Source organism: Aythya marila (assembly GCF_965140915.1).
Source record: "Aythya marila genome assembly, chromosome: 1".
Lineage (NCBI taxonomy): Eukaryota > Metazoa > Chordata > Aves > Anseriformes > Anatidae > Aythya > Aythya marila.
Genome location: NC_139042.1, coordinates 142,795,441 through 142,820,420, shown reverse-complemented (window position 1 = coordinate 142,820,420; position 24,980 = coordinate 142,795,441). Strand labels below are relative to the sequence as shown.

The 24,980-nt window shown below is 42.3% G+C and overlaps 1 protein-coding gene across 2 annotated transcripts in view; it reads left to right on the top strand.

The window, feature by feature from the left end:
- Window positions 1-24,980, top strand: part of ADIPOR2 (adiponectin receptor 2) — a 44,261-nt gene that overhangs the window by 10,959 nt on the left and 8,322 nt on the right. The window contains exons 1-3 of one of the 2 annotated variants that reach the window (XM_082767070.1): window positions 207-267; window positions 10,582-10,817; window positions 23,460-23,579. In XM_082767070.1, the coding sequence (XP_082623196.1) occupies window positions 222-267; window positions 10,582-10,817; window positions 23,460-23,579 (402 nt within the window). In that variant the 5' untranslated portion in view covers window positions 207-221. Of the gene's footprint in view, window positions 1-206; window positions 268-10,581; window positions 10,818-23,459; window positions 23,580-24,980 lie in introns of those variants that run through there. The other variant, XM_082767071.1, reaches the window with a different exon arrangement.

Below are 24,980 nucleotides of genomic sequence, written 5' to 3'. Positions count from 1 at the left end.
CCAGAAAATCAACCCAAATTCCTACCCTTCCTATTCTGAAGAGTTTGATTGCTTATCAACTTGGCCACGCTTCCTTCCTTTTCATAGGGCTTCTTAAAGGAATTGGGTGTCTGCTGTGTTGTCTAGGACTTCTTTCTGAAATTAGAAAGTGCAGATAGTCAGTGACTGCTTAGCTCATGTTTTTTTTGTGTTTAGATGTTGTCATTGGAATACAGCACCAGATGAGCAGCAGCAATCCCGAGAGCAAACGCTCCTCCACCCTGCCAGGTACAACTCCCCTCCCAGCACGTGTGGGTTTCCATCTCCACAAACTGAACGAGATCCTTTACAACTCCAGCAAACGCTCTAACGCCTGGAGCAACTGTACAAAACCCAACACTACCGCCTTGCTGCTTAGCTCATGGTTTTTTGTGGTTTCATTTCTGTCATTGGAATATTTACAAACTCGTGGAAGGACCTTTGGGACAGAACAGCGTTGCCTGGGTCACTCTGCTCCAAGGATTTCCCTCTGGGGGTAGGGTATTACTGTTTCAGAGGGCCCACTTGGGTGCTTGTCCTGGGGCTCTTTCAGACTTCGTTATTGTGTTGTAGTTCTTCTGTAGTGCTTTAAAGGCAGCTAATGCTGTGCAGGATTGCAAAATAGGAGAAGGGATGGAGGGCTCCACCCTCACTGGTACATCCATGTTTATGGGCAAAGAGGAAGCTGCGTGTGTGTAAGGAAAGCCAAGGACTTGTTACTAGGTTGGTGGAAATAATCTTAACAGCCTGACTCAAGGTTCATTGGGCTAGATAGATTTCGTAAAGAAGGAAGAACAGTGAAGCTAGAATACTTAGCTAAAGGAAAAAGTTGTCAGCTGTGGCCATGTGGCTATGGTTTCTTTTCCTTCTCTGTTACGCTCACCCTTGCCCTGCTCCCCCGAGCCCCAATGCCCGCAGCTCTGGGCTGCTGCAGAGGGTACCACCAAGTCGTCAGCTTCTGGAGTGCCCCGCTGGGAGGGCTGTGATGGTGCCTGTTTCTGCTTCCTACCTCTGAGAGGAAGCAGAGGTAATTTTGTGAGCTGCAATTACAGTCATGCCATGTTCTGTCCGCAGCAAGGACAGCCTGGGTGTCTTAACTTGAAACTCTGTTCCATGTGAAAATTGCTTCATTTTTATTTTAAAGTAATACATTTTTATTACTGTAAGTACTAGCTACTTCCTGGTGTTTTTCTTTCTTAACCTCAGAACAGAAGATACAGGTTCAGTGAGGACAGGGAGGTGTCTGCTGCGTGTAGATTTGCCAGCACAAAATTTTCTTTATTTTGCTTTAATGGTGCTGACTGCCATCCATGCAATGTTTCTGCTGGTCCTCATCTTACTAAACAAGTAGTGGAGCTCAGTGAAAGGATAGCTTTACAATTACCTACTCCGATGTGTGGAGCGTGTATTTTTCAGTATACAGATATGAAGTGCTCCCTATCACCACAGCTCACCAGCAGCACTTTTTGTGAGTTAAGACTTGGGTCCTTGTCCCACCCTACAGTCATACCAGCTAAAATTCTTATGCCAAGATGGTAAAACAAACCACAGCAAGATGAGTGTTTGTGAGAGTGCCTTAGTTTAGGTCCTGATGATGTGTTTTGAGTTCAAGTTCCATCTCTACTTTAAGGCCTTGCACATATTCTAATAACAATTTTGGTTCTTAGTGTTTTAGCAGTAATCTCATGGAGTATCATAAGTAAAATGTGGTCTTTTGCTCAGTCTCCTTAGTTATAGGACAGTAAAAAGTAATAAATGATTAACTTAACCTTTCTACTTTTGAATTACATCAGTGGTGTGTTGGGATATCAGTGTCCCTGGTCTTGTTGCAAAATTTGAGATGACGGCCTGCATTTCTTTCCTGGTAATTGTGTTCATCTGAAAAAGTGCTACTGGATAATAGGGTGTACTGAAGGTTCACTTAAGCTTATTTCTTAACTCTCAGAAAACAGGCTGCCTTCTCTGTCTGTTGCATTAAGTACACTAAGGTACATAATTAATGAGTAACTTCACCTGGTCTTGGCTAGAATTTTGCCCGTTTGACTAAGTCTGCTTCTAATTGATGCAAATTAGGTGCAGTCTAGCTTCAGTGGATCTATTTTTTTTTTTCCTTGGGTTCCTGGATGTTCAGAAAGTGTCTGCAAAAAATGCTGTGCTGCTTTTTTGATCTTAGACTGGTACAATTCTGTGGGTAAGGAGGTTGGTTATTCCTACAGTGTTCTAACTTTTTTGCTGTGGAGAAGCAGCAGATTTTTAGCATTGTCTTACTTGTTGCAAAACTACATCATATTTCTAAAGGGTGATGAGTGTGTGCTGTTTTCAGCTGAAGAAATGCCATTGTTGAGCATCAGCAAACAAATAAGATTTTTCATATTTATTTTTTTTTTAAATCCAGGAATGTGAATGTTTTGCAGACCAAACCAGCCAGCTTCAAAACAAAACACGGATGAGCAAGCTCATAACACTGTGACAAAGCCTATCGAGATGGTCAGCAAAACTGGAGAGCAGCTGCTCCCAAAAACTGGGAAGAGTGGTGGTCAGCATTTTGCGAGCCAGCTTCTGAGGTCCTGACCAATATATGGAAGTGGGTAGTCTTGGTTGAGTGTTGGGTTTGCTGTGCCATGTGTGGCCTGCAGCTGGTCGACAGGTCGTAGTAAAGACTGTGGTGTACACATATATGACAACTAAATTGTTTGGTCAACAGGCAGCATTTTCCTCATCTGCTACAGACTGACAGCTGCCTGTAAAACACTGAGGTTTAACATCCTTGGTGCCTGGTCTTAAATGCGTCCTGCTTGGAGTGTGCAGCCTGAAACACGTGTATCCCTCTTGCCTTGGGTCTGCCCTCAGACCCACGTGGGTCTTCACAAGGCAAGAGATGACAGAAAAGAGAGGCTGCCTCCATGAGCCCTCACCAGGCCCCAGCCAGGAGCCCTGTGGCACAGGAGGGCACACAGTGCCCTGGCGGGATGCGTGAGCAATAGACAGTGGCCTGAGGGCATCAGAAGGGGGCTATGTGGCTGTGCAGCTTGGCCCAAACCTGACCTGGCCTGCCTCACAGCTTCGCTTTACTTGCTGTAGCTGGGACAGCAAGTTCACTAACTGACTAAGGCTAGTACATGCTCCTTTGGCTCATCTGCGTGTGAAAACAAAACACAGTTTTTAACAGATTGCAGTAACAAGCAGCTACTCTCTGCAGAGTTATTTACACGGCCATAAATGCAGGACGAGCAGGACAGCAGAGGCTGTGAGCAGGACAGACGTGGTGTAGAGGAATAGAGGCACAGGATAAGAGAGAAGGCACGGGCTTGCCACTGAAGACCCCTGGCTATAAACACCTCTCTAAAGGTCAGTTAGAAAAGGCAGACCTGAAGCGGCACAAAACTGGCTTTAGGGGCTACAAAACCAGGAACTAATATATGCAGAGGGCACCATATGCAGTAAATGTAGGTGCAACCGAGAGCCACAGACCAGTGAAGAGAAATGTGTAAAACCACGCAAGCAAACACGCAGAAAACAACCCGCAGTGTATCTCAGAGGCAGGAAGCAGAAACAGGCACCATCACAGCCCTCCCAGCGGGGCACTCCAGAAGCCGCTGACCTGGTGGTACCCTCTGCAGCAGCCCAGAGCTGCGGGCATTGGGGCTCGGGGGAGCAGGGCAAGGGTGAGCGTAACAGAGAAGGAAAAGAAACCATAGCCACATGGCCACATCTGACAACTTCTCTCTGTAGCTAAGTCTTCTAACTTCACTGTTCTTCCTTTACAAAATCTATCTAGCCCAATGAACCTTGAGTCAGGCTGTTAAGATTATTTCCACCAACCTAGTAACAAGTCCTTGGCTTTCCTTACACACGCAGCTTCCTCTTTGCCCATAAACATGGATGTACCAGTGAGGGTGGAGCCCTCCATCCCTTCTCCTATTTTGCAATCCTGCACAGCATTAGCTGCCTTTAAAGCACTACAGAAGAACTACAACACAATAGCAAAGTCTGAAAGAGCCCCAGGACAAGCACCCAAGTGGGCCCTCTGAAACAGTAATACCCTGTGTTGGGTTTTGTACAGTTGCTCCAGGCGTTAGAGTGTTTGTTGGAGTTGTAAAGGATCTCGTTCAGTTTGTGGAGATGGAAACCCACACATGCTGGGAGGAGAGTTGTACCTGGCAGTGTTTGCTCTCGGGGTTGCTGCTGCTCATCTGCTGCCGTTTACATTCTCGTACAACATCTTCTCTATAGAGGAGAGAAATGAATGTCACTTAGCTTACAACGAGTAGAGCTGTGGATTTTTGTGCTCCAAAGACACTTTTTTTCGTAGTCACCCAACAGCTTTTCTGTGAATTGGGTGTCCTTGATGCAGGAGTTCAAAGTCTAGTTCTTTGAAGATGAAAAGTTGTCTGATTTCAGTCTTCCACCTGTAGACAGCCTGCGATCCCAAGTGTTACTAACGAAAACCAAGTGCATCTCTTTACCGTGGGCAACTGTGAAGTAAGTTGGTGTGTGCTTGTAAGATGTCTTCAGAATAAAATCATAAAAGGGTACAAAGACTGAATGTTTTTTCCCTTGGAGAAGCTAAACCGCTTAACAGAAAATGAACCAAAAGCAATTTTTCCAGGCCTGGGCTGTGGCTCTTTGCGGAATGTGATGTGAAAAGAACTTGAACTTCTGTTCCTCATTTTATGGAGCTTTGGTGACAACTTTCTTGGCTTTGGTTTGTTGAGGAGTCCAACTAATTTACAGCAGCCATCCCGTCTGTAAGAGCTGGGCCCTGTGCGCTGGGGGTGGGCCAACCTCTGACATAACACTTTAACCCAGTTACAAAACCGGGGCCCAATTGGCAGTACAAATTGGGCAAACCTTGTAACGTTGTAATAGGATCCCCTGAAATGGATGCGTTTAGTTAATGCAGGCAGGCTCTTGGCTTGTTCCCTTTCTTTGGATCCAAACGCATCAGAATGTGCTCGATTGTTTTCCTCTGCAGCCTGCTGTGAAATAGCTTAGGCTGCAGTGTCCACTGACAGTTTACAAGTCACAAAGATGGCTTTTTGGCCACTGACCCCCGGTGGGAGTCTAATCTTTGTCTTGTAGATGCCCCTTTATCTAGGGGAGTGACATCCAAGAGAAGAGGAACTGAATTGCCTCCTCATTGTTCCTCGCTTTTGAAGATGACCCCCAAAGAACTTTTACAGCCTGATTCTTACATTTCTGTCAGGGTACGTTAAGAAAACAAGGTTTCCTGTGATTTTTCTTCATTCCCCTCATTCATATGCGCCTTTATTTGGTTTATTTTAAACCTTGTATTTCAGGAGAATATTTGGAAGGTTGCGGATCTGTACTCCTTAATTGAAAAAGACATGGCTCATCGTCAAAAGGCTTTTTGTTTTTTTAAAGGAAGGGATGGGAATTTAAAAAAAAAAAAAAAAAAAAAAAAAACAACTTTATTTCAAGTTATACTCTTGGATCTTTCAATATTACTGCTCGTAAACTTTCTAGTTGTGGTCTTCCAAGGAGCAATTCACAAATCTGCTTAAAATGTATGGAATTTGTATCTCTTCTGCTTTGCTCTATCCATGACGGAGAAAGCAGCCAAGCAGTGGACACCCTATATCCAGTAAGTGACCTGGTGTGGGTTTGCTAGGCCACACATACGGGGGAAGCTCAACAACACTAATTCATGTGGCACAGATCTCTTCTGACTTCCTCTCCCTCTCCCCCTTTGCTAGATTGTGTGCTTTCACCTGCACCAGAAGACAAACCCATGCAGAACCAACCAAAAAATCCTACAGCCCCAAACAACCGACGTGCCAGCAGTTCACTGTTGATAAACCCAGTTAAATGCTGGTGCTGGGAAGTGAGGGAACCTGCTGTATGACTTGGGTGACAGGATGATGCCAGTGTCACCTGAGAGTCATTTAAGCCATTGTGTGATGCTACCGAGTGCTGTTGGTGTTGCTGTATCATTTGGGAGGGGCTGCTCATGTCAGAACCTCTCTAGCAGATTACAGCTTTCATGACACATTGCATGTAGACTGATCTATTTAGTGTACAACATCGCAGTTAAAATAACCAGAATCAGCTAGATTATCTGCAGAAATCCCCTCTGTTTCCCCATTCTTAGCACAGTCTGCCCGTAGGTTGTACTGGAAGTACTTTGTGTCGATGCTAACAGCTCTGGAAATGGGCTTGGACCTATTCTGTTACCAGGGCCTGGACTGAATGATTCAGGATTTGTAAAGTTAGTCAGCCCATAGGTGTTTTACTGCTCAATCAGCTGTGCCACGTTGCTGCTGTGCATGTAGCTCACCGAGGAGCGCTGTTCTCGTAGCCGTGGCGGTACAGGGACGCAGGCGAGGCCGAGTTTGTAGGTTGAAATAGCAGATTGTAGGAGACCTCTCATGCACTTAAGCCCTTCTTTAAAAATTAATTGGTGTTGTGAGACATGGTGTAGCCTGAGATTTCATGGTGACCTTTCGTTCTTGCAATAACGAAGCTCTGTTGGGGATGATGAACTAATATTATGAAGATTAGTCCTGTGTTGCTCATTAAACGTTGCTCATGCTGGTCTAAGGGTTGGCTGGAAGAGGATGAGCAACGAAAGGACGTAGAGTGGATGCCACCGCCTTCCCAAACAGGAAGGCTTCTATCAGGCTATTGATCCATGAGAGAGGAATGGAGAGAGATGACATTTTCCTTCTTTCAAATACTCCAGCTGTAGACAGAATGAAATGGCTTGTGAGGGATTTCCGTGCTGTTTATGGGAGGAACGCGCTGGGAGGAGCTGGATGTTGGAGAGGTTGCTTCGCCTAGCCAGCGGGAGGTAATGTGACCACCTGGGGACTGCTTAAGAGATCTGTAACTCCTTGTGATAACATTTAACTACAAAACTGCCCTTAGAGTGCTTTGTTTGCTTGCTGCCATGTGGTGGTATTTAGCTTGGGTAAAAAGCCAGTCCTTGTGGCCGGCAGTTTGGGAGCTTACAAGGGCTGTATGACTTACCTTGGGGAAGGTTAGTAAGCTGGCACAGGCTTTTCTCTTGAGAATATCCAGGAAGGATTTACGAAGAAACATCATCATCCTGTGGCACTCAGGCTTGTGTAACTACTTTGCCTCTGTCATCTTGAGGAGTAAAGCAGTGTCCCGAATGTGCTCTGTGACTCTGGATGTTGACGACTCTGCCATTGCACAACTGCGGTGAGCTGCTGCAATAGATTTGCCTTCTGAATTTCTTTCCAGAGAGATGACAAATCTCTGTCTCCAGCCTGAAACTGCTGCTGGCTGTTGTTGCTGTAGGGTTGACCTTTTTAGAGCTGGGGAGGAGTGAGCAGCTGGGAGTGCTAACCACTTGGGCTATTAGAGCTTGGTGGCAGCAGCAGGATTTTGGGGCAATGGACTGGTGGAGTGCTGCGTTTTGTTTTAGAGCTTGGGGTAGTATTAAAGTCGTAAGTCCTTTCTGAAAGCTGACTTAGCCTTTAGAAGTTCTGTATATTTTAAAAGAAGTAATATATATACACACCAACCTCTGTAGATGGTTTTCTCAGCTGATCTGAAGCACAGCAGGAACTCGGTAGTTGATCTAGATGCTGATATTATGCTTGCTATATATGCAGTCGTTAAGTAGTTTTAATTGTACCTGGCAACTTCCTTTTTAAATAGGAGCTAATTTTAATGAATATTTTTAAGTTGTTGCACACTGCAAAAAAGTTCAAGGCCTTATATTTGAGATTTAAAATCTCAAAACAATCTCTTCCAACACCTCGAGTGTTTTGGAGGTTTTTTTTTTTTTGATTTTCTTTCTTTGAACTGCCCAGTCTGAGGGGCAGAATGGAGCTTGCTTTCCTTCACTTGTGAACCAGGCATTTTAGCTGTTAGCACTCTTCCGTTTGCAATTCCACGTTGCACTCAGGTGCATGTTTTTGTCTTTTGTAGTACAAGTTCTGAATGGACTAAGAACTAGTGATGGTTTTGGACTATTTGGGTAGCTTGCCCTGCATACTCAGTAAGGATATCCAGCACTGAAACGATCCTGCGTCAAGGGCAGCATGGAAGCAGCTTAATTGAACTGAGCAAATCCACTGTGATGCCAAGACACGATGACTTCTACTCACGTGAAGCTAGAGTTCATCCCTCCTGCTGAGTGCAAATCTCCCTGGCAGGAGGTGAAACGCGTCTTTTATTTTTAACCCTAGTGATCGCTTGGCAGCGAGTGCTGGTTCAGTAAGTCCTCAAGGCCTGAGTTAAGCAGTCTCTTGGCATTCGTGCACCTTCTCGTATTAGAAGAACCTTTCATAAATCTGTTGGCCAAGCGTGGCTAAGCCTGCTGTGTTGATGCTGTGTCTCTGCCTTTGAGCGTTGCTCCCGCAATGCCATAGAGGTGTAGGCGAAGTAAGGCTGTGCTCTTAGGCAACGTAGCAGGTAATGCAGCACGCTGCTGGCTTTGTTGCTTGAAGCTGGCAGAAGGAAAAACTAGTATAACTTGCTGGTTAAATGGCTAATGCAAAGTGAGCAGTTTGCAACCTGCTGTGGCCTACCCGTTTGAGGTGCTGTGGAGCTCAGGCAGGGGTGTTTGCTGCGCCTGTTTGCTTGCAGATGGCCATTTGCTTTTGTAGACTTTTTTGCTTTGTGGTACAGCACACTGTACTGAAATTAATCTATTAAGTTACCTTTTAAATGTAGTTACCCAGTAAATTTCATTTTTAAAACGTAGCTCTTATTGCATGCTCTTCCTTCTTCCCCTAGATCAGTTTTGGCAAGCTGCAGTGTGGCAGTGTCCCCGTGCTTCTCGCATAAAAATAGAATTGTGAATTGGCTTCTTGAAGCATCACGAAAGATTTCAGTTGTTCTGTAGCTGGCTAAATATTTGTTCTTAAAATCCACGTGCTCAAATTCTTTATCGGGCTTCCTGTGTAACGCTGTTAAAACCGTGGCTTAATTCTGGTGGGGTGAGAAGTCCCATGGCTCTCGGGTTTACCAAGCAAGCAGATGTGACCATTTCAGGTGTTAGCTCTCTGGGGGAGGTCACGGACCCCGTGGTGGAGCTAGCAGCGAGGTGGGCACGCCATCTGCTCTGCTGGCACCCGGTGAGCTCCCCGTGCTGGGTGCTGAGGTGTGCCGGGGCTCTGCAGGCTGTCACCTGCTCATTAGCAGCTCTCTGCCCTGGGGACTGCCAGGCAGCTGCAGGGATGTCACGTTACAAAGTGCTACAGCAAAATTAACGATAGCACATCTGACAGAGCTGAGAATTACCTTGCCGTGGTCGTATGTAAAGGAGATTAATCCCTTAGAGGAAGGGGGTACTTGCTTTATTGGCTTTTTGGAGGTGACGTTTTACTACAAGACCGCCAGTATCAACCCCCCAGCTTATCTTTTTAATTGGTTCCCCATTCTGACGAAGTTCAGCATCTCCTATTAAATGCTAAAATTCCGGTCTAATTATGCGCTCTGGCAAGTTCAAGCTTGTTAGACGGGTTATCTTCATGTTACCTTAGTCACATCCAAGCACTTAAATGCTCCAATAATAGAATGATACCAAGTGAGTATTAGTACAAAACGAAGAGCTTCTGATTCAAAGTGACTCTGCAGTCTGTCTGCTGAGCACTAACTCATCCTGCTGGTTTCTGGCATTCTGGTTGAAAAGAGCCCTGGCTGCTGTGCCTCCCCAGGCAGCTTCTGGCTGGCTGCTGCAGTGACTGCCACGCAGTGATGTACCAGATAAAGAGGTAACCACTCAGCCTCTTAGACAAGGGCTCAGATTAATGGGCTGGCAGCAGGTAATTTTCTGCAATTTTAATTAATCTTTGGCACCTTAAGTTAAACTTATCCCATATTCTTTTTGCAGTTTTATAAGTGTAAAGTATAGTTAATTTTCTGGGTAGATAGTATGGCTTTTCTGTGGTTTTCTGGGGAATTTATCGATTCCCAACAAATGGGATGAACGGTGTCTAAAGCTTTCTGGTGTAATTCCTTGTACAGGTAAAGGTACAGACCCACTCCCAGCAGTAACTGTGAACATGTTAGTTTGAGCAATGGGAACAACGTGATGTCTGTGTGTACTACTGCCCTCCTTTCAGTCTGACTATAGCTAGTTGTTCTTGAGCTCTGCTTGCTACCAGCCACACAGCTATACCAGTACTTAATGCCCTGGTTTTAGTGAAACCTAGCCCAGACAATTTGAAATGAGTCTCATAGCCACAAAAAGCTGATGGCTCTAGAATGCCTGTGACAAGTAATTTATTTATAAATACTATCAACAGTCCAGTGTTTGCAAGTTAGTGAAAAATAAAAATAGTTTGTAAAAACACTATTGTGCTTTTGTACTCTGAATCTCTGGAGCTCACTTTCTGTCATCTTTCAACTTAATTTCAGTTAGGATACTGAAGTGTTAGCAGTCACAAGATGAGAATTCACTTTACAGCAGCGTAGAAGTCTATACAGATGGTTTTGTGGGGATTTGGGCACGTGTAAAGGTACTCATCACAGCTGTCTATCAGCTTTTCGGCATGCTCTTCTTCCAGCCAGTGTGTGATCTCCATTGTAACTTCAGTTTAGTTATATGAACTGTTTGTCTTTCAGCGTCAACACACCATCAGCCAAACCGAATCAAGAGGAGGCAGGATATTTGGGACGGCTCCCAGCATCTCATGAATGAACTAACGGAACTCGATAATGCTGGTTCTCCAGAGCCGGTCCTACGGCTCAGAAAGGGACACATGTCTGGCTCAACAACAACCCAGGCAGCCTTGGAAGATGACAGCTCTGAGCAGAGGCTTCTTTTAGTGGAGCCACCTTTGTCTTCTGACCAGGAAAATGTAAGTTCTGTGACTGTTAATGGGATAAATGAGTTTTGATGCAAGTGCTTCACTGCTTTAAGTTACAGGACTGCAAATAGAGAGTTCACAACCACTTTATGCCTGTTAAATAATTGTAGTAAAACCAGAAGGATGCCAGAAATACTCAGCTGAACACATGAGAATTTAGGTGACGAGCCTGGGCATAAGTGTAAGTGTAGCAGCTTTGTGTTGCATATTCGTGCCTCTAAAAATGGAGGTCATACTAGTTTGCTCTCTGCTGAGACGCAGCTTGTGTCAACAGATTTTTGTTCTGCAATTGCCAGTTAATTGCAAGTGAAAGGCGAAGATAATATTGACTCTAGCTGAATATAATCTGAACCTTGGCTAATTGCTATCCTCTTGGGGATTAGGGCAGAAAAATCTGCTTGCAAGCAATCTTGTTGGAGGAGTGACTGTACTGGATTAGACCAAAACTCCCCAGTGCTTACTATCTTGTCTCTGACAGTACCAGTAACAGACTTCTAAGGAGAGGACAAGGATGGGGAAGCATGCTGTGTTGCTCCCCAGGGACGCTCTCCCAGCTTTTAGCAGTAGGATGTTCACAGATTTTCTGAGCCAGTGGCAATGCTTCTGAATTTTTGGTGCATGAGCCTTTGGAGAACTTAGGAGGCGCAGCATCCTGTGGAAAGGCATTCCGCAGCTTAATTAAATGTTGTCAGGAGGTAATGTCCGAGTGTTGGACAGAAGTACCTTCTGGTTAGAGTTTCAGAACTGTAATTAGTGCTTCTCCCAGGGTATATACAGATGAATATCAGGTCAGTTAAATAGAAGAAGCATTCATCTTAGGCTTACTATTAAATTTATCGTGGTTTAATGAGCTGACAGTATCGGTTTAGTTACAGCAACTGTGTTATTTAGCCAGCAGCAAAAACATGGTGATGCTATGTAACAGTCTTCAAGGCAAAAGAGTTGGGCTGTTGCTGTAATTGCATTTGCCACGGATTTGGGTTGTGTGCATGGACTGCAGTCGTGGTTTAGTTGACATGGTAAGTCTGTGTTAGGCTGTCTTAACCTTATTAGTCTGAGAGCCCTTACTGAATTGAGCGTAAGGTGTCTGTGTAATGAGAGTCAGGTATTCATGGCTGGGAAGCTGAGCCAATGGGTGTACAGTGCGATAACTTCTACAGACCATTCTCAGTATCGTGATAAAAGGAAATAAACAGTCTTTTTACTTGTATTATGTGGAAAGTCATAAAATGTATAATATATAATATAATATGCGAAGTGTTAGTCAATAGTTGAATTTGCTAAGGTTAGAAAGGAGAAGAGTTGTGCTAGCAGATATCTTGAACAGATGTGCATTTCTTTGACAAAGTGTTTGGTATCATCCTTTGTGAAGTCTGTTTTCATTCTTATCTCTGACTTTCCTGGTTGAATAATATGAGTTACCTGGAGATGGAATAGACAAAAGTAGAAGTGCAGTCTGCAATTCATTCTATACATTTGCTTAGCTAAATAGACATTATTTCACTGAGTAAGTATTCATTTTTTTAGAATTTGAAGTAAAATGGTTGAAGTACTTTCATTCTCTCCTCTACTTTTTCAGGCATTCTTAGCATGATTTTGTCCTTATGACAAAAGTATATGCTGCTTTTTAGTTCACTAGGAATATTTAGCTCTTTTGTTTGCTGTCTTCCCTCTTTCCCAGTCTCTTAAAATGCTGCCACAGAAATCTGGTTTTGCCTCTTGGACCTGGCTGTTCTATCTTGAACTGCAACACTTTCTCTGCCCTGTATGGCCTAAATTTTATTTTTATATAAATATACTTTTTTTTTTTTTTTTCAGCTTAAAGCTGTATTCCTGTTCTTTGTGACTTTTTGCTTTTAGAACTGGTATCTTTTAAACTTTTTTTTCCCTTTTAAAAAAACTGTATACTTGATGCTTCAGATGGAGCATCCCAAAACTCTCTGCTGTCAAATGTACCAGTGTTAGCTTGCCAAATGGCCCTTATTATGTGACATACTGCAGTGTTCTAAATAATCTGGAAAATGCATTGTGCTATGTATCTTCCTCTGTCTTCAAAAGCTGTTGTTCAACACAGCTGTTACTCAGAAGCATTGATATACAAGCTAGGATTTACTTTTTCCAATCTACTGTACGTTCTGGCAATGTGAAACTCTTTTAGAGAGGACTTCAAAAAGATGATTTTCCTCTGGTTTTAAAGAGGCTCCTGTTTAGAGAGCAGAACTGTAAGGTTACTGCTCGGCTGTAGATGGAATATTGACCCATAGGGGTTACAGGCACATAAGCTAAATACAGTCTTATATACTGGGCACCACTTGAGTCCCTTTATTAGTATTTTAATTGCCAAATGCTTTCTGCTTCGATGTGGTTGCAGCAATCTAGGAATTCCTATGCTGGTGAAGGAGAGTGGATGAGAGCTATATGGTGTATCCATCAGAACATCCATTGTATTTTACTAGGCTTTTAAATGTCTCTGCTTATGACAAGCTAATGATATTGGCTTTCTTTAATATTGCCTTGCAGGTGTATATTAATCGTTATGGTATTTCCTTAAAATTTACTGGGCATAAAGCTTGAGGCACTAATGTAAAATACTTGTATTTTTGTCCTGTGATAAAATTGTTTCCTTTTTCTGTTGCTTGTGTGCTAACTGTTGATCCTATTAGCCTATTTATTTCACTGCAGCTCTGTTATTTATATTAAATCCGCCACAAACTCTCCTACAGGATTCCATTTCTTCTGCCTACTTGCAAATTCACTTTGTACTCTGCTCGTAGGAGGAAGCTATCTGAGCTCATAAGAGGTGGTAATTGCTTTTAATGAATTATTTTAGTAGTCTTTCCTTAGAAAAGGAGGTTTATGGATGCATGTCGTGTATTTTGTGCAGAATTACTTCTCTACCTCCTCCACGGCTTGCAGTATCTGTCTCTCTGTAATTTTGATGGTCCAAAATATTGGTCCTCTTCAGAATGAAGCATCTTTATGGAAAAAAAATATGTGGTCTTGAGAATTCTGATGGAGTCCTAAAAGCTAAAAGCTGTTGAGGCCTTGGTGTACCAGCAGATGTACCTGGGTGGCTGCATGGCTGTGAACTAAAATAGTACTAAAGATTCTTCCTGTAAATTGTGGCATTCACTGAGAGCATGTAGCAGAGATTTATCACAGTACTGAGCATGCCTACCCAAAATAATAGTAAAACAGCTGCATCCATTTACCAGTGCTGTTAATCTGCCAGTTTTATAGTGATGCTTACAAGAAGATATGGATCATATAAAATTAATATTCTTTACACAAGAACCTCTTAGTCTCCTCCATCCATGGTTCTGTTCCCTCCTAGAGTGCTTATACGTTCATGGATTATCTATTCTTTGAAACAGATACTTAAAGGTGGGGTAAACTTCTCACTAACTTGTTTAAACATGCAATTAGTGTGGTGCAGGTGAGTGGTGTATGCTCTGTACATTTGAGAAATAGTGACTGTGTATCTGGATGTGAAGGATTTGGTGGTAAGAAGAGGATCAGGCAAGCTGCAGTAAGTCTTCTCTTCCTTTCAGCAACGCAAACTTGTTGCATATATCATGTATGTGCGCAACTAAAGTGTTTTTCAGCAGGTGCTTCCCTCCTGTCACATGCTGGATTGCTTAGCCTTCCTGATGGCATCTTTTCTCCTTTCCTAGTGCGTCTCAACTGCCTGCATAATTCCAGCAGTGATAGTTCCCAAAGAAATCCCTCTTACTGTGGCTTTGTTACGCTGATGTAATCAAATATGGGTGACTTTTATAACCTGATGAATGGGCTCTTTATGCAGCCCTAGAAACCTGTGCTTGACTTTCTCCTTTTCTACTATAATCTGTCAGTGACAGGAGGTGAACAGAAGAACCATTTTCTCTGCCTTTATTCCATCCGTCAGGCTTTCACGTTCCTGAACGTTGCTCCCTTTCAGGCACTTGGGCTGTGTTGTGCGGCTGTGCTGTGCAGCACAGAAACGTGCCCTTGAAGTTGGGACATAACGCCCTGGAGTGTTTGATAACAAACAGTAAGGGTTTGGGAGGAGGTACACACAGCTCTCAAGTCATCTAAAGGGGCAGAAGAAACTTGGGCAAATACTCGTCTGGATTGCTTCTCAGGGAGCATGGGTTTTGACTTCAAGTGGGACTTACTTGACCCTTGACAAATTCATGGTACCAGTGTGTGGCTACAAGAGCTTTTCCAGGGTGTGAAGACCGAAGAGATGTGAAGGAGGAAAACAGAAAAATATACCAGGTATAAAAGAAAAGGTTTAGAATAATTGGAAGGTGAGCAAATAATTTGAGGTTTTAACTGGAATTGCAGAACTTACACTTCTTTAACAGAAAAGGCTCTGAGTATTATCTACAAAAATAGTTTTGTTAGTGACAAAGCCATGCATGCATATTCATGGCATTGTTAACTTGTCTTTATGATGGATGCTAGCTGAGTGAAAATGATTCAGATAGTCTTGAAGGCCAAAGCTAGTCTTAAGAATAGTCTTTCTGGAACTTACATTCATAAATTTTGACTGTCTCAAGGTTTTTTTTTTGCCTTTATAGACCTGCTTGCAAGTTTACTCAGTTTGAAACTACTTTACTTTTTCCGTCTAGCATTTACTGTTGTTACTTGGAGTTACAATTAAAAACTTGGCTGCTGCTTCTGCCCTTGCTTTCTTCTTGCATTGTGTTGCAGGTTTTGTTGTTAGAGATCGTATTTTGAGTGTGTATGGGAGGAGCCTGGCATAACAGAACTCGAGGTCCTACCAAAATGTGTTTCTTTCAAAGCAGATCATACTCAAAATTGCTCATTCTGCAGATTTCTTTTACTTCTCGTGTATGTCCATTTTCGCAGCTCTTGGGAAGGAATGCTGCTATTTGAAAGCACGTGAATTGGCATTTTATTTCAGGTCAAAAGATCTTAACGTCTGAATTCTCCTTCAGTTGCTGTTCTGAGCACTGGAAGTAATGCGTATTTTGCTCAGACCGCTAGTCACTGGAGCAAGTACTTGAATCTAGTATCTGTCCCTACCAATATGCCCTTTTTTGTACAGCAAAACACTTCTGCATGTGCAGAGCGGAGTATCTCTGGGTATTCCTGTTGGAACAGTACGAAGACGTGGTGCATCTATGGAGATGGTTTCCAGGCACCCCAGGCTTGAATTGGTTGGATGCTGATGTATCCTTCACTGGGAGTTACTAATGGGCCTGGTTTATTAACGGGCTTTTAGAACTTGAATGCAGGGGAAAAAAAATAGAAATGTTGACTTGGTCAGCCATGAGTAGACAGGTTTCTGCCCAGAAGGCTGGTAACATGGGATACAGCCGTGACCGTGTGCCTGCCCTGTCTCCCAAAAACCTCTCCTGAGTTGTCGAGAAGGCTGCGGTAGGTTATGCTAGCTGGGTTCAGCTGTCTCCTCCTAGTCTGGGGAGCCTTAGCTCTTTGAGAGGGGGAGTACTGGTGCTCTGCTGAGTTTGCTGCCTGTCAGCTGGGATTGGAACCATTGCTTGCTGTGTCCTGTGTTGAAACTAGGAGAGGGAGGGAGTGGTTTTATTTATAATTCACTGGTACAGCTGCTTTCCTGGACAAAGGTTAGATTCCACAGTTTTTCCCTTTGTTCTCGGGGAGATCGTATCTGCCTGATTTGGGCAGTAATGGGGGAAGTGGCAGCCCTTCAGAGCGATAGAAGAGAAAACAGTATTGTACTGGTGGCTTAAAACCTGCATCTTAAAACCTGACAACTGTTTTAAATTGCTTGACTTTACTTTTCTGCTCAGTTCAGCAATACACTTTCAGACACTTTTTCCTGTGTTTTTTCCCCCCATAAACCCAGCACACTTGTTTTCTTTTTTTTTTTCTCCTGTCAGGATTAACATGATAAAGGAGCAGAAAATGGCACACAAGAATCCTCTGCAGTAGATCCAATTTTTTGCGGGCTTTTCTGTGAAGCGTACTGATGAGGACATGTGGGCACTGAGGTCTTTGGTCCATGTCAAGTACTGAGCATTGCTATAAAATCAGTAGTTGCTAGAGCTTACACATTCAACAAATCCTATTCATCTGAGGATATTTAATGAGGGAGCTAGTTCGAATAAGGGTGTGCTTGCTGAAGCCAGTGTGACTTTGTCCTGTTTGCTAAACAAGTGTTAAACCTTGGTGCTTGTTTCTAATAGGTGCCAGCAAGCAGCCACCCGTGACCAGCTGTATAAAACTGTTTCCAAGTGCTATATTAAATGGAGTGTAGCTTTTATAGGAAGGTGACCCACAAAGGAAAAATACCAAGCTACAGGAACCTCCAACTTAATGTTTTGACCAGTAGTCTGCAAGGGTCTTTGGCACAGAGCTAATGAATGACTTTTTTTTTTGGTATTGTGACAGCAAAAACAGCTTAGAGGGTGATGGTGGTTAGCCTTTTGGACACTTTGGTGTGTGGATGTTTACAACCCTGCCAGATGAAGAGAGAATGTAAACTCTAAGAGACAAAGCTGTTCTAAAATAACCTGATAGGTACAAAAGGTAAGGGGAGTCAGGGAAAAGTGCTGCGCTTTTCCAGTTAATTACTTATAATCCAAAGAACGTAAGCTGACAAAACTCTGGGAAAATGTGCAGCAGCTTTTTCAGGAGAAATTGCGTGGCACCGCCTATCACTGCTTTCCCCTTTCAAAAGGCCAGTTGGTAAAAGGTCAGCTGATGGGACGGGCACACAGGAGTTGCTGAAGAAAGCAATCTGGATAACTGGGGGGAAAAAAAAAAAGCCTTTTTTATTATAGCCTTCAACATATCTTGGCCATTATGCTCAATGCTCTCAAGTTACTGAACCTGGCACATTGCCCCAAGAAACATTAAATGACTTGAATGTCATGTTAAACACTATTAATCATTCATCCGATGAGATCAAGATAAACAAGAGCAAGATCTCCAAGTTCATGTCTAGACTTTGTGACTTCAGTTTAATATAGGAGATAACAGTGGTATTGTAAATGAGGCAATGTATGTTTTCTAACTTTATTTTAAGAAGAGAATTGTATACAAGTACTGTGTTGTATAATGTCCCATGACTGAGTGTTACTCAAGACGTTTGCTTTATTTTTTTTAATTGTCTTGCTCATGAGACAATGGTGTGTTCATACTGAGGCAGGATTCTGGCTGGACGCAGATCAGGAAGAGAGCAGGGGAGCATCTGTCAGCTGCTGAACGAAGCAACAAGAACTTTAAAACAGATTCAGACAGCATCGTGCCTTGGAAACTCCAGTGATAGTGGTTTTAGGGCTCCAGTGACATCTTGATAATGAATTGGCATCACAAACAATTGAGCTTTGAGACATGGGGTTTCATTAGCTCCAGACCTGCACATTGAGGTATGTGTGCAGCCCTCAAGTAACCGAGGGGTGACTTTGAAGAGGAACCTGTCACAGCACAGTTCTGCCCTTTCCAGGGTCTTGGCGACTTGTATTGCAATTATTAGTATTGCAGCTTAATAAACAAACAAACAACAACAAAAACAAACACAAAGCTACCAAAGTTCTCAAGGTGCAGTCGTAAAAGCTGCTGGAAGTTTTGGGAATATAACAGCCTGTGGACGTGGGTATTAGCATAACTTTCTGTAATCCATGCTTGCCTAGGTTCTTATGTTTCTTTCTAACTGGTTAACAGTACAGGAGGGAGTGGAAATCATCTGGCATCCAACTAGTAAGCATTGAACTGAAATGTGGCCATGAATATGATCAACAGAAAGCATTCTGTAGTGGATCAATTTAAAATGTTGCTGCAGCACTAGCTCGAACTCCTTAAATCTCTTGGTTATCTGGACCATCTTAATTATTTAAGGAGAAGCTCACTTAGCAGAAACGTGAGCTATTTCTGCCAGATTAATATTGGGTCAGCAAATCAACCCAAGGGTCAGAGGAGTGCCAGAAGCAGTGCAATGGAAGATGGAGGTGAGGGGGATCATCACTTTTGATAGAATAGGCTTTCTTGGTTGCTTTGTCTGACTTGCTTCAGTTTGCACGCTCTAATCAACAGATGGAGATTTTTCTAGCAAAATTGCAGTCTAAAGTGGTGAACAAAAGAGCTTGCTTGTCACTTGTGCAAGGTAGGAGATGTGTAAATTCTCAAACTTTCAGTAAATCTTTAAACTGACGTTAAGAAACTACAGGCCTCGGTAAGCTGTACTTTTACCACTTGAAGTCTGGAGAGCACAACTTTCTCAAAAGTAGGTAAAGGGTTTCTGAAATCTTTTGCCACTGCAGCTTGACTCCTGACAGGCTTTCCTGTAGCGAGTGTATTAATAAACAGAGTATCTGCTAACAGTTAGGAAGGGGATAGTACAGAAAATGTTAATCTGTGTGAGAAGGGTAAGCTGTTGTAGTAGACAAGAAGTGTATTGATTTTACCAGAGCAGGTTTTACTGTGTTTCTCTGTCCGTAACAAGATCTTTGGCTATGTGAACTGCCTTTTGGAAGGTGTTCAGGCAACAGATTCTTGTCCTTAATGTAAACTTCTGTTACAACACAAACAAACAACTTTGTGCTAGTGCTACAGAAGAATAAGATTTCAATATTAAAATAAACTTACCTCAGGATAGGCGCTGTGCAGCTGAGCTCTTAGTGAGGTTTCTTGCTCTTGCTTGCTTCGCTGCTCTAAGTCTTGTTTTTGGCATTAAGCCTTTTCCATCCCTAGCAAAGTAGTTTGAAATTCTTGTTTAGAAGATGATCTGTCCCTGGAAGTGTGCTGCCTCGGCTTCTGGACAAAACAGTATAATCAAATCTAATTTCCACCTCTTTCTTTTGCCTTCTTGTCCATCACTGCTATCACACAAAGAATCTGGAGAGCTTCCCAAAATAAAGTGCATATGGATCAGTAAATCAGTAAAACCTTTTTCTTCCAACCATTGTCACTCATCCTTCAGTTTTAGTGTATTTTCTGGCTCAATTTATTCAGCTCGGGCTGCATTTATGCTTCTGGTACGTAATTGACGTATCATTAGGTATCTGTACTATGCTGGTAGGTTGATCACTATGAATTTGCAAAGGTGGTCAGTTTAAAATTAGAAGGATTGCTTAGTATTTCCATAGAAGTAAGTGTCTGGGCCCTCTCAAGTATACAGAAGCCATGATTTCTGGTTTGTGTGGAAGACTGATTCTAGGCATTGCTATGCATGTGTGGCAGAAGAATGACAGCTGACAATTACTCATTCCAAGAGATTGAGGGGTTTTGTTTCAAAATCAAATATTTCCAAATGCTCTAAAGACTTGCTTCTTTTAAGAGCATTCTCAACTTCTGATTAAGTTAGACAATGCAAAAAAGCATCTGAAATGTTACCCAACTAGAAATCCTCCTAAGCAACAACGTGGAAGGTACGAAGGCAAAAAGGATTCCACAAGTACTTGCTTCAGGTTCTACCCTACTGCATTAAAAAAGTGTTGTTCTGGGTTCCAGTTTAATGTAAGGTGTCAGGCAAGTGGGATTATTTACCCATTGTTTTCTCCAGTTTTAAATTACTGATTTGGTGGCCAGAATTTAGAAATAGTTGAAAACAGGTCCTAAAGCATATGCTTGCTTATGTTATATTCCAGAAGTATTTTTGCATTTCTGATACGGTCAGCCAAAGGAGAGAAAACATGGAAATCGTAAGATACAAAGGAGCTCGTCCCGTTGGAAACCTTGCAATGATAAGCCCTCTGAACAGAGAAGTGGTATCATTTTCTTCAGTTGTTGTCTGAAGAATCAAAGGTCAATAGACTCCTTCAGCCTTCCAGATGAAAACTGGCGTTGGTGTTGCACTCCAGCTATGTTTCCAGCTTCCAAAAAGTGCAGTTTGCTGTTCTTTCTAATGGCACATGGGGGAAGGAGTTGAGAGAGGACAGATGTTCCAGAACAGACCTCATTTTTCTTCCTTACCAAGAAAAGGACTAAGAAGCTGAGCTTTAGCTTTTTCCTTGAATGCTAATTTTGCAGCTTAATGGCAGGAAGGAGATAGTAAAATCAATTCCATTTTCTGGCAGTAATCTGGACTGTATATATATGATATGAATTCTTTTTATCACTAAAAAGCTCACTAATGATTTGTTTGTAGGCACATTGCCAAAATGCAAAGATTTTGGACTAGTGCATAAATAGCTGTGCTCTTCGAGCTTTACAGTCTGTTCAAATTAAACCTTCCCATCATTCTAGAAATGTGAGTATGTGGAGAGGGGGAAATGAACATTTTTTTGGCTTTTAGTCACTGGACAGACTGCAATGAATACAGGCTTTGATTCAGTAAGGGAATGGACCTTTTTTCCTGTAGTCCACCCGGATTACCAACTTGATCGCTCCGTTCCAGCTGGTCATTGTATGGTGCCGGGGCAGAGACTTTTAGGGCAGCTGAAGCCATAGCAGTGCTTCTTGTAGCAAGTGCATTGGGATGTGGATACCAGCCTGGCTTTTCTATAAGGGATTTTCTTGGAACCTGAAGATTTCTTTGATTTGTAAGATTACACAGGTTATCATAATGAACATCTAATCCAGACCTTTAGTAAATTATTTATGGTATTGAAACTGAGAACCCTAACAGAAGAGATCCATCAGCAGAGAAGGCCGGTAAAACTGGTGGTGTGGGAAATACATCTTAGAGTCAGAATGAAGCCAAATTTGTTTTTTAATAATATGCTATCTAGCCCAACAGGACTTGTGCCTATTTTAGAAGGATATTAAATGTAATTGCATCCGTATTGCCTGATGGTTTTCTCACTAGAATTAATGGGATAAGCTAGGCAGTGGGAGTGTATCTACTGCTGCTTTATACTGCTCTAGGATTTGCCTAAAGCTGATCAATATTTATATCAATCTTTTGGTGTAAGATAAGAATCATATGATATAAAATTGTCCAGACTTGCTCAGAGGTGGGATTGGCTGGAATGATAAATGAAGGTAGGTAGATAGTAAAAGTAATGTGGTTTTATATGCAAAGATTCACTCAGTCAATTGAGTTGGTCTAATGTGGACAAATGGGGAGTCACACAAAGGACGTATGCTATGTATTATATAGTAGAGATCCGTGTTCTGGGTAAGCGAAACTGCGTCAAGAATGATGTGGTTGGGGGATCTCTTTGAAAGATGAAGCTGCTGCATTGCTCGTGACCCTGTGCTGGTGGGGATATGAGCAAGTAATAGCATGTTATTCCTCCCTCTGGGGGTGGGGGAGAAATAAAATTGAAGACTCTTGATAGCTTTCTGTAGGTTTAAAGAAGTCTTTTTATTTACTAAAATTTTTTAAAAGAGGCTTATTCAGTTTGCTTGTTGATGGAAATAGATAGATAGAATAGTTAAGAATGCCTTACTCTAAGGAGAAGTGTCACGTGTGACAAATGCACAGCAAGATCTTCTCTTCACTCAAAACTCAAGGTGCTGACCTAAATATTACTGGTACTAATTAATGAATTGGTTATGTGAGGTTATATGCTTGATTTCCAGTCACTTTAGACTGCATTATTGATAACGAAATGTTAATCTTGATAAGGGAACAGGAGGTAAAAAGAGTGTTTACCTTGTGGTATAGGGGAAGCCAGTCTCCATAAGGGTTGTGGGGCTTTTTTGGCTTGATCATAAGATGTGGCGGCTTTCTACGTCAAGCCTGAAGTGTACAAAAGGCTCATTCTCTCTTTTCTGGCTTTCCTTGTTTACCTTGGAAGCTGGAGCCTTGAATGGAATCTTTGATGGGCTGTGAGCATTGATGAGCAAACAAGAGCGTAGGACTATTCCGTCCCCACCCAAAAAAAAGAAAACTATAGTGCATCTGATGTTGTGGCAAGGCAACATAGGGTAGAAAATTACTATACCAAGTAACTCTTTCCTGTATAGTTATTAGTAATGTGGATCAACTGACTTGGTGGCTTTGTTTTCACAATTCTCTTGGTATGATCTCCAGAAGTCCCTTCTTTCAACCTCAACTGTTCTGTGATAATGGATGTTGAGTATTTCTCTTTAATTTTGCTTAAAACTTCGATGTCTGTTTGCAGTAAATGCAGTAAACTGTGTTTACTTGATAACTTGCCTTTGCCTAACTGGCAGAAGTAGCTTAGTAGTTTCTAGAATAGCTTGAATTTCAGACAAACGAGTGAATGTCCATTGCTGGATTACGAGCTGAGCAGAAGTTTCAGTTAAACAGAATAGATCTTCAGATTTAAACTAAAAATTGAAGTAAAAGCATTTATAGCAAGGTAAATGGATGCCTTGCCTTGCCTTGCTTTTATTATCTTAAAATGCCAGATATGTTATAGTGGTATTAAGGCAGATGTAGCGGCATTGAAACATAAAATAGGTAGTAAGCCTTCCCTAGGGGTGGGTTAGACGGCAAGCCTCAGGCTCCATATCTAGGCTTTAATGAAGCATAACTTAGAGGAACATATACTTTCACCAGGTTTGGAAGAAAGCAGTATAAAATGGATCCGGCATGCGAGTTGTTCTCAGATATATGAAAATGCAATCTTGTTTTTTTGGCTGGTTATTTTGAATTCCTTCCTCAGCGGAGGACAAGGAAACAAAACTTCTTTATTTGCCAACACCTTTAGCAATCATAGTTTTGTATGGAAAACAACACCTTTCTCTGTTCATTTTCCTAAAAACATTTTCTTTTTTTTTTCTCTCCAGAGTTCTGAGGATAATAACCACAATGATGAGTCACCTCAAGAAGAAGAAGGATTTATGGGTATGTCACCTCTTCTACAAGCCCATCATGCTATGGAGAGAATGGAAGAATTCGTGTGTAAGGTAAGGGCCTGTGGAAACTGCCAAGGTAACTTCCTTGTTCAGGAACTTCCAGTGAACAACAGACTATGTGTGCAACAACAGTGCTGCTAATGTGAGAGAGAGCAGGTACACACCATCCCTGAATGGACATCTCTCGTTATAACTAGTAACATTGCAACTTCCCGTGATCTCAGTCTGTCATAAATGAATAAATTGGAAAGCATGGAACAATAGGGATTATAAAAGAGACTCTAAAGCTGATCGTGCAACTGAGGAGCCTCTCTTGAGAAACACCTGTGAGTGCAAAGCAGAATAAAAGCCTTCTGCTTCCAGTGTTTCTGGTTCAAGGCACTTTCATTTACAAGGTCATTTTTTTCCAGGCTTCTTTAGACTTGCAAATATTTTGCTTTCCTGGCACCATTTGCATCCATTGTAGAATAAGCTTTGTCCCTGACTCGAATAGAAAATGAGGATGTATTAAAACTATATATGCCAATCCATTGTAGATTTTGTAATTACTGACCTTGGCTCAAGTTTTGTTACTTTTTAAAGCCACGGGGTGTGTTCTATGTCAGTCCCTGGACCTCCTTTCTTGGTAAAGGAGGTGCTATCCCTTTATATACTTATTCCTACTGGTTTTATGAACTACTTTAATATTTTTACAGAGGGACCCAAGTTACTTGTGGTGTGTTTTTTGTCTGCTATGCATCTCTTTTCCTTTTTAGATGCTTTGTAGGGTGGATTGTGTAAAAATAATTTTCTCCTGTTGTTCCTACCTCAATTGAAATCCTTGTTTTATGAAGTAAACCAGTTATTTTTTCTAGCTGAATGTATTTAAGCACCTAGTCGGTAACTGGGATGGTTATTTTAAGTATTTTAGTCTTGCTTTTGTGAAGGAGTGAAGAGAATGGACTTAAAAACTCTAGGCTCTTGATGTTGAAACTGAAATAAGAATGTAGTTTTTTCAAACTTAGTGTTGCAGGATTCTTCAGGCTCGTTCCTGTATTACTAGCCAGACGCCAAATCCAACGAACACTGCAGAAACAACCCCGGTACATAAAGCACTTCCCCGATACCCCTCTGCTTGGTGGTGCTGCTTCTGAAGCCAAACTGAAGACTACATGTATCTTAAGCCACCGAAGCAGCGCTAACAGCCATGCACACTTTGTTCATTTGGAACCAGCTACAAGAATAGATGTGTGCATTTACATTATCTCTTCCTTTAAAGAAGAAATCTGATGGAATTGAGTCATGGATCTGTTGCCCTAACTGACCTGTCACTGTTTATTCTGGGAGTGTGGGAGAACTTTTTTCCAGCTTGGACAGGGGTTTGGACACTTCTTGCTGGGCTCTTGCCACTTCATGTGTTCTGCCCTATATTAGCGTTGATGGGTAGCCTTTTTACGAGACTGCCCCCAAATG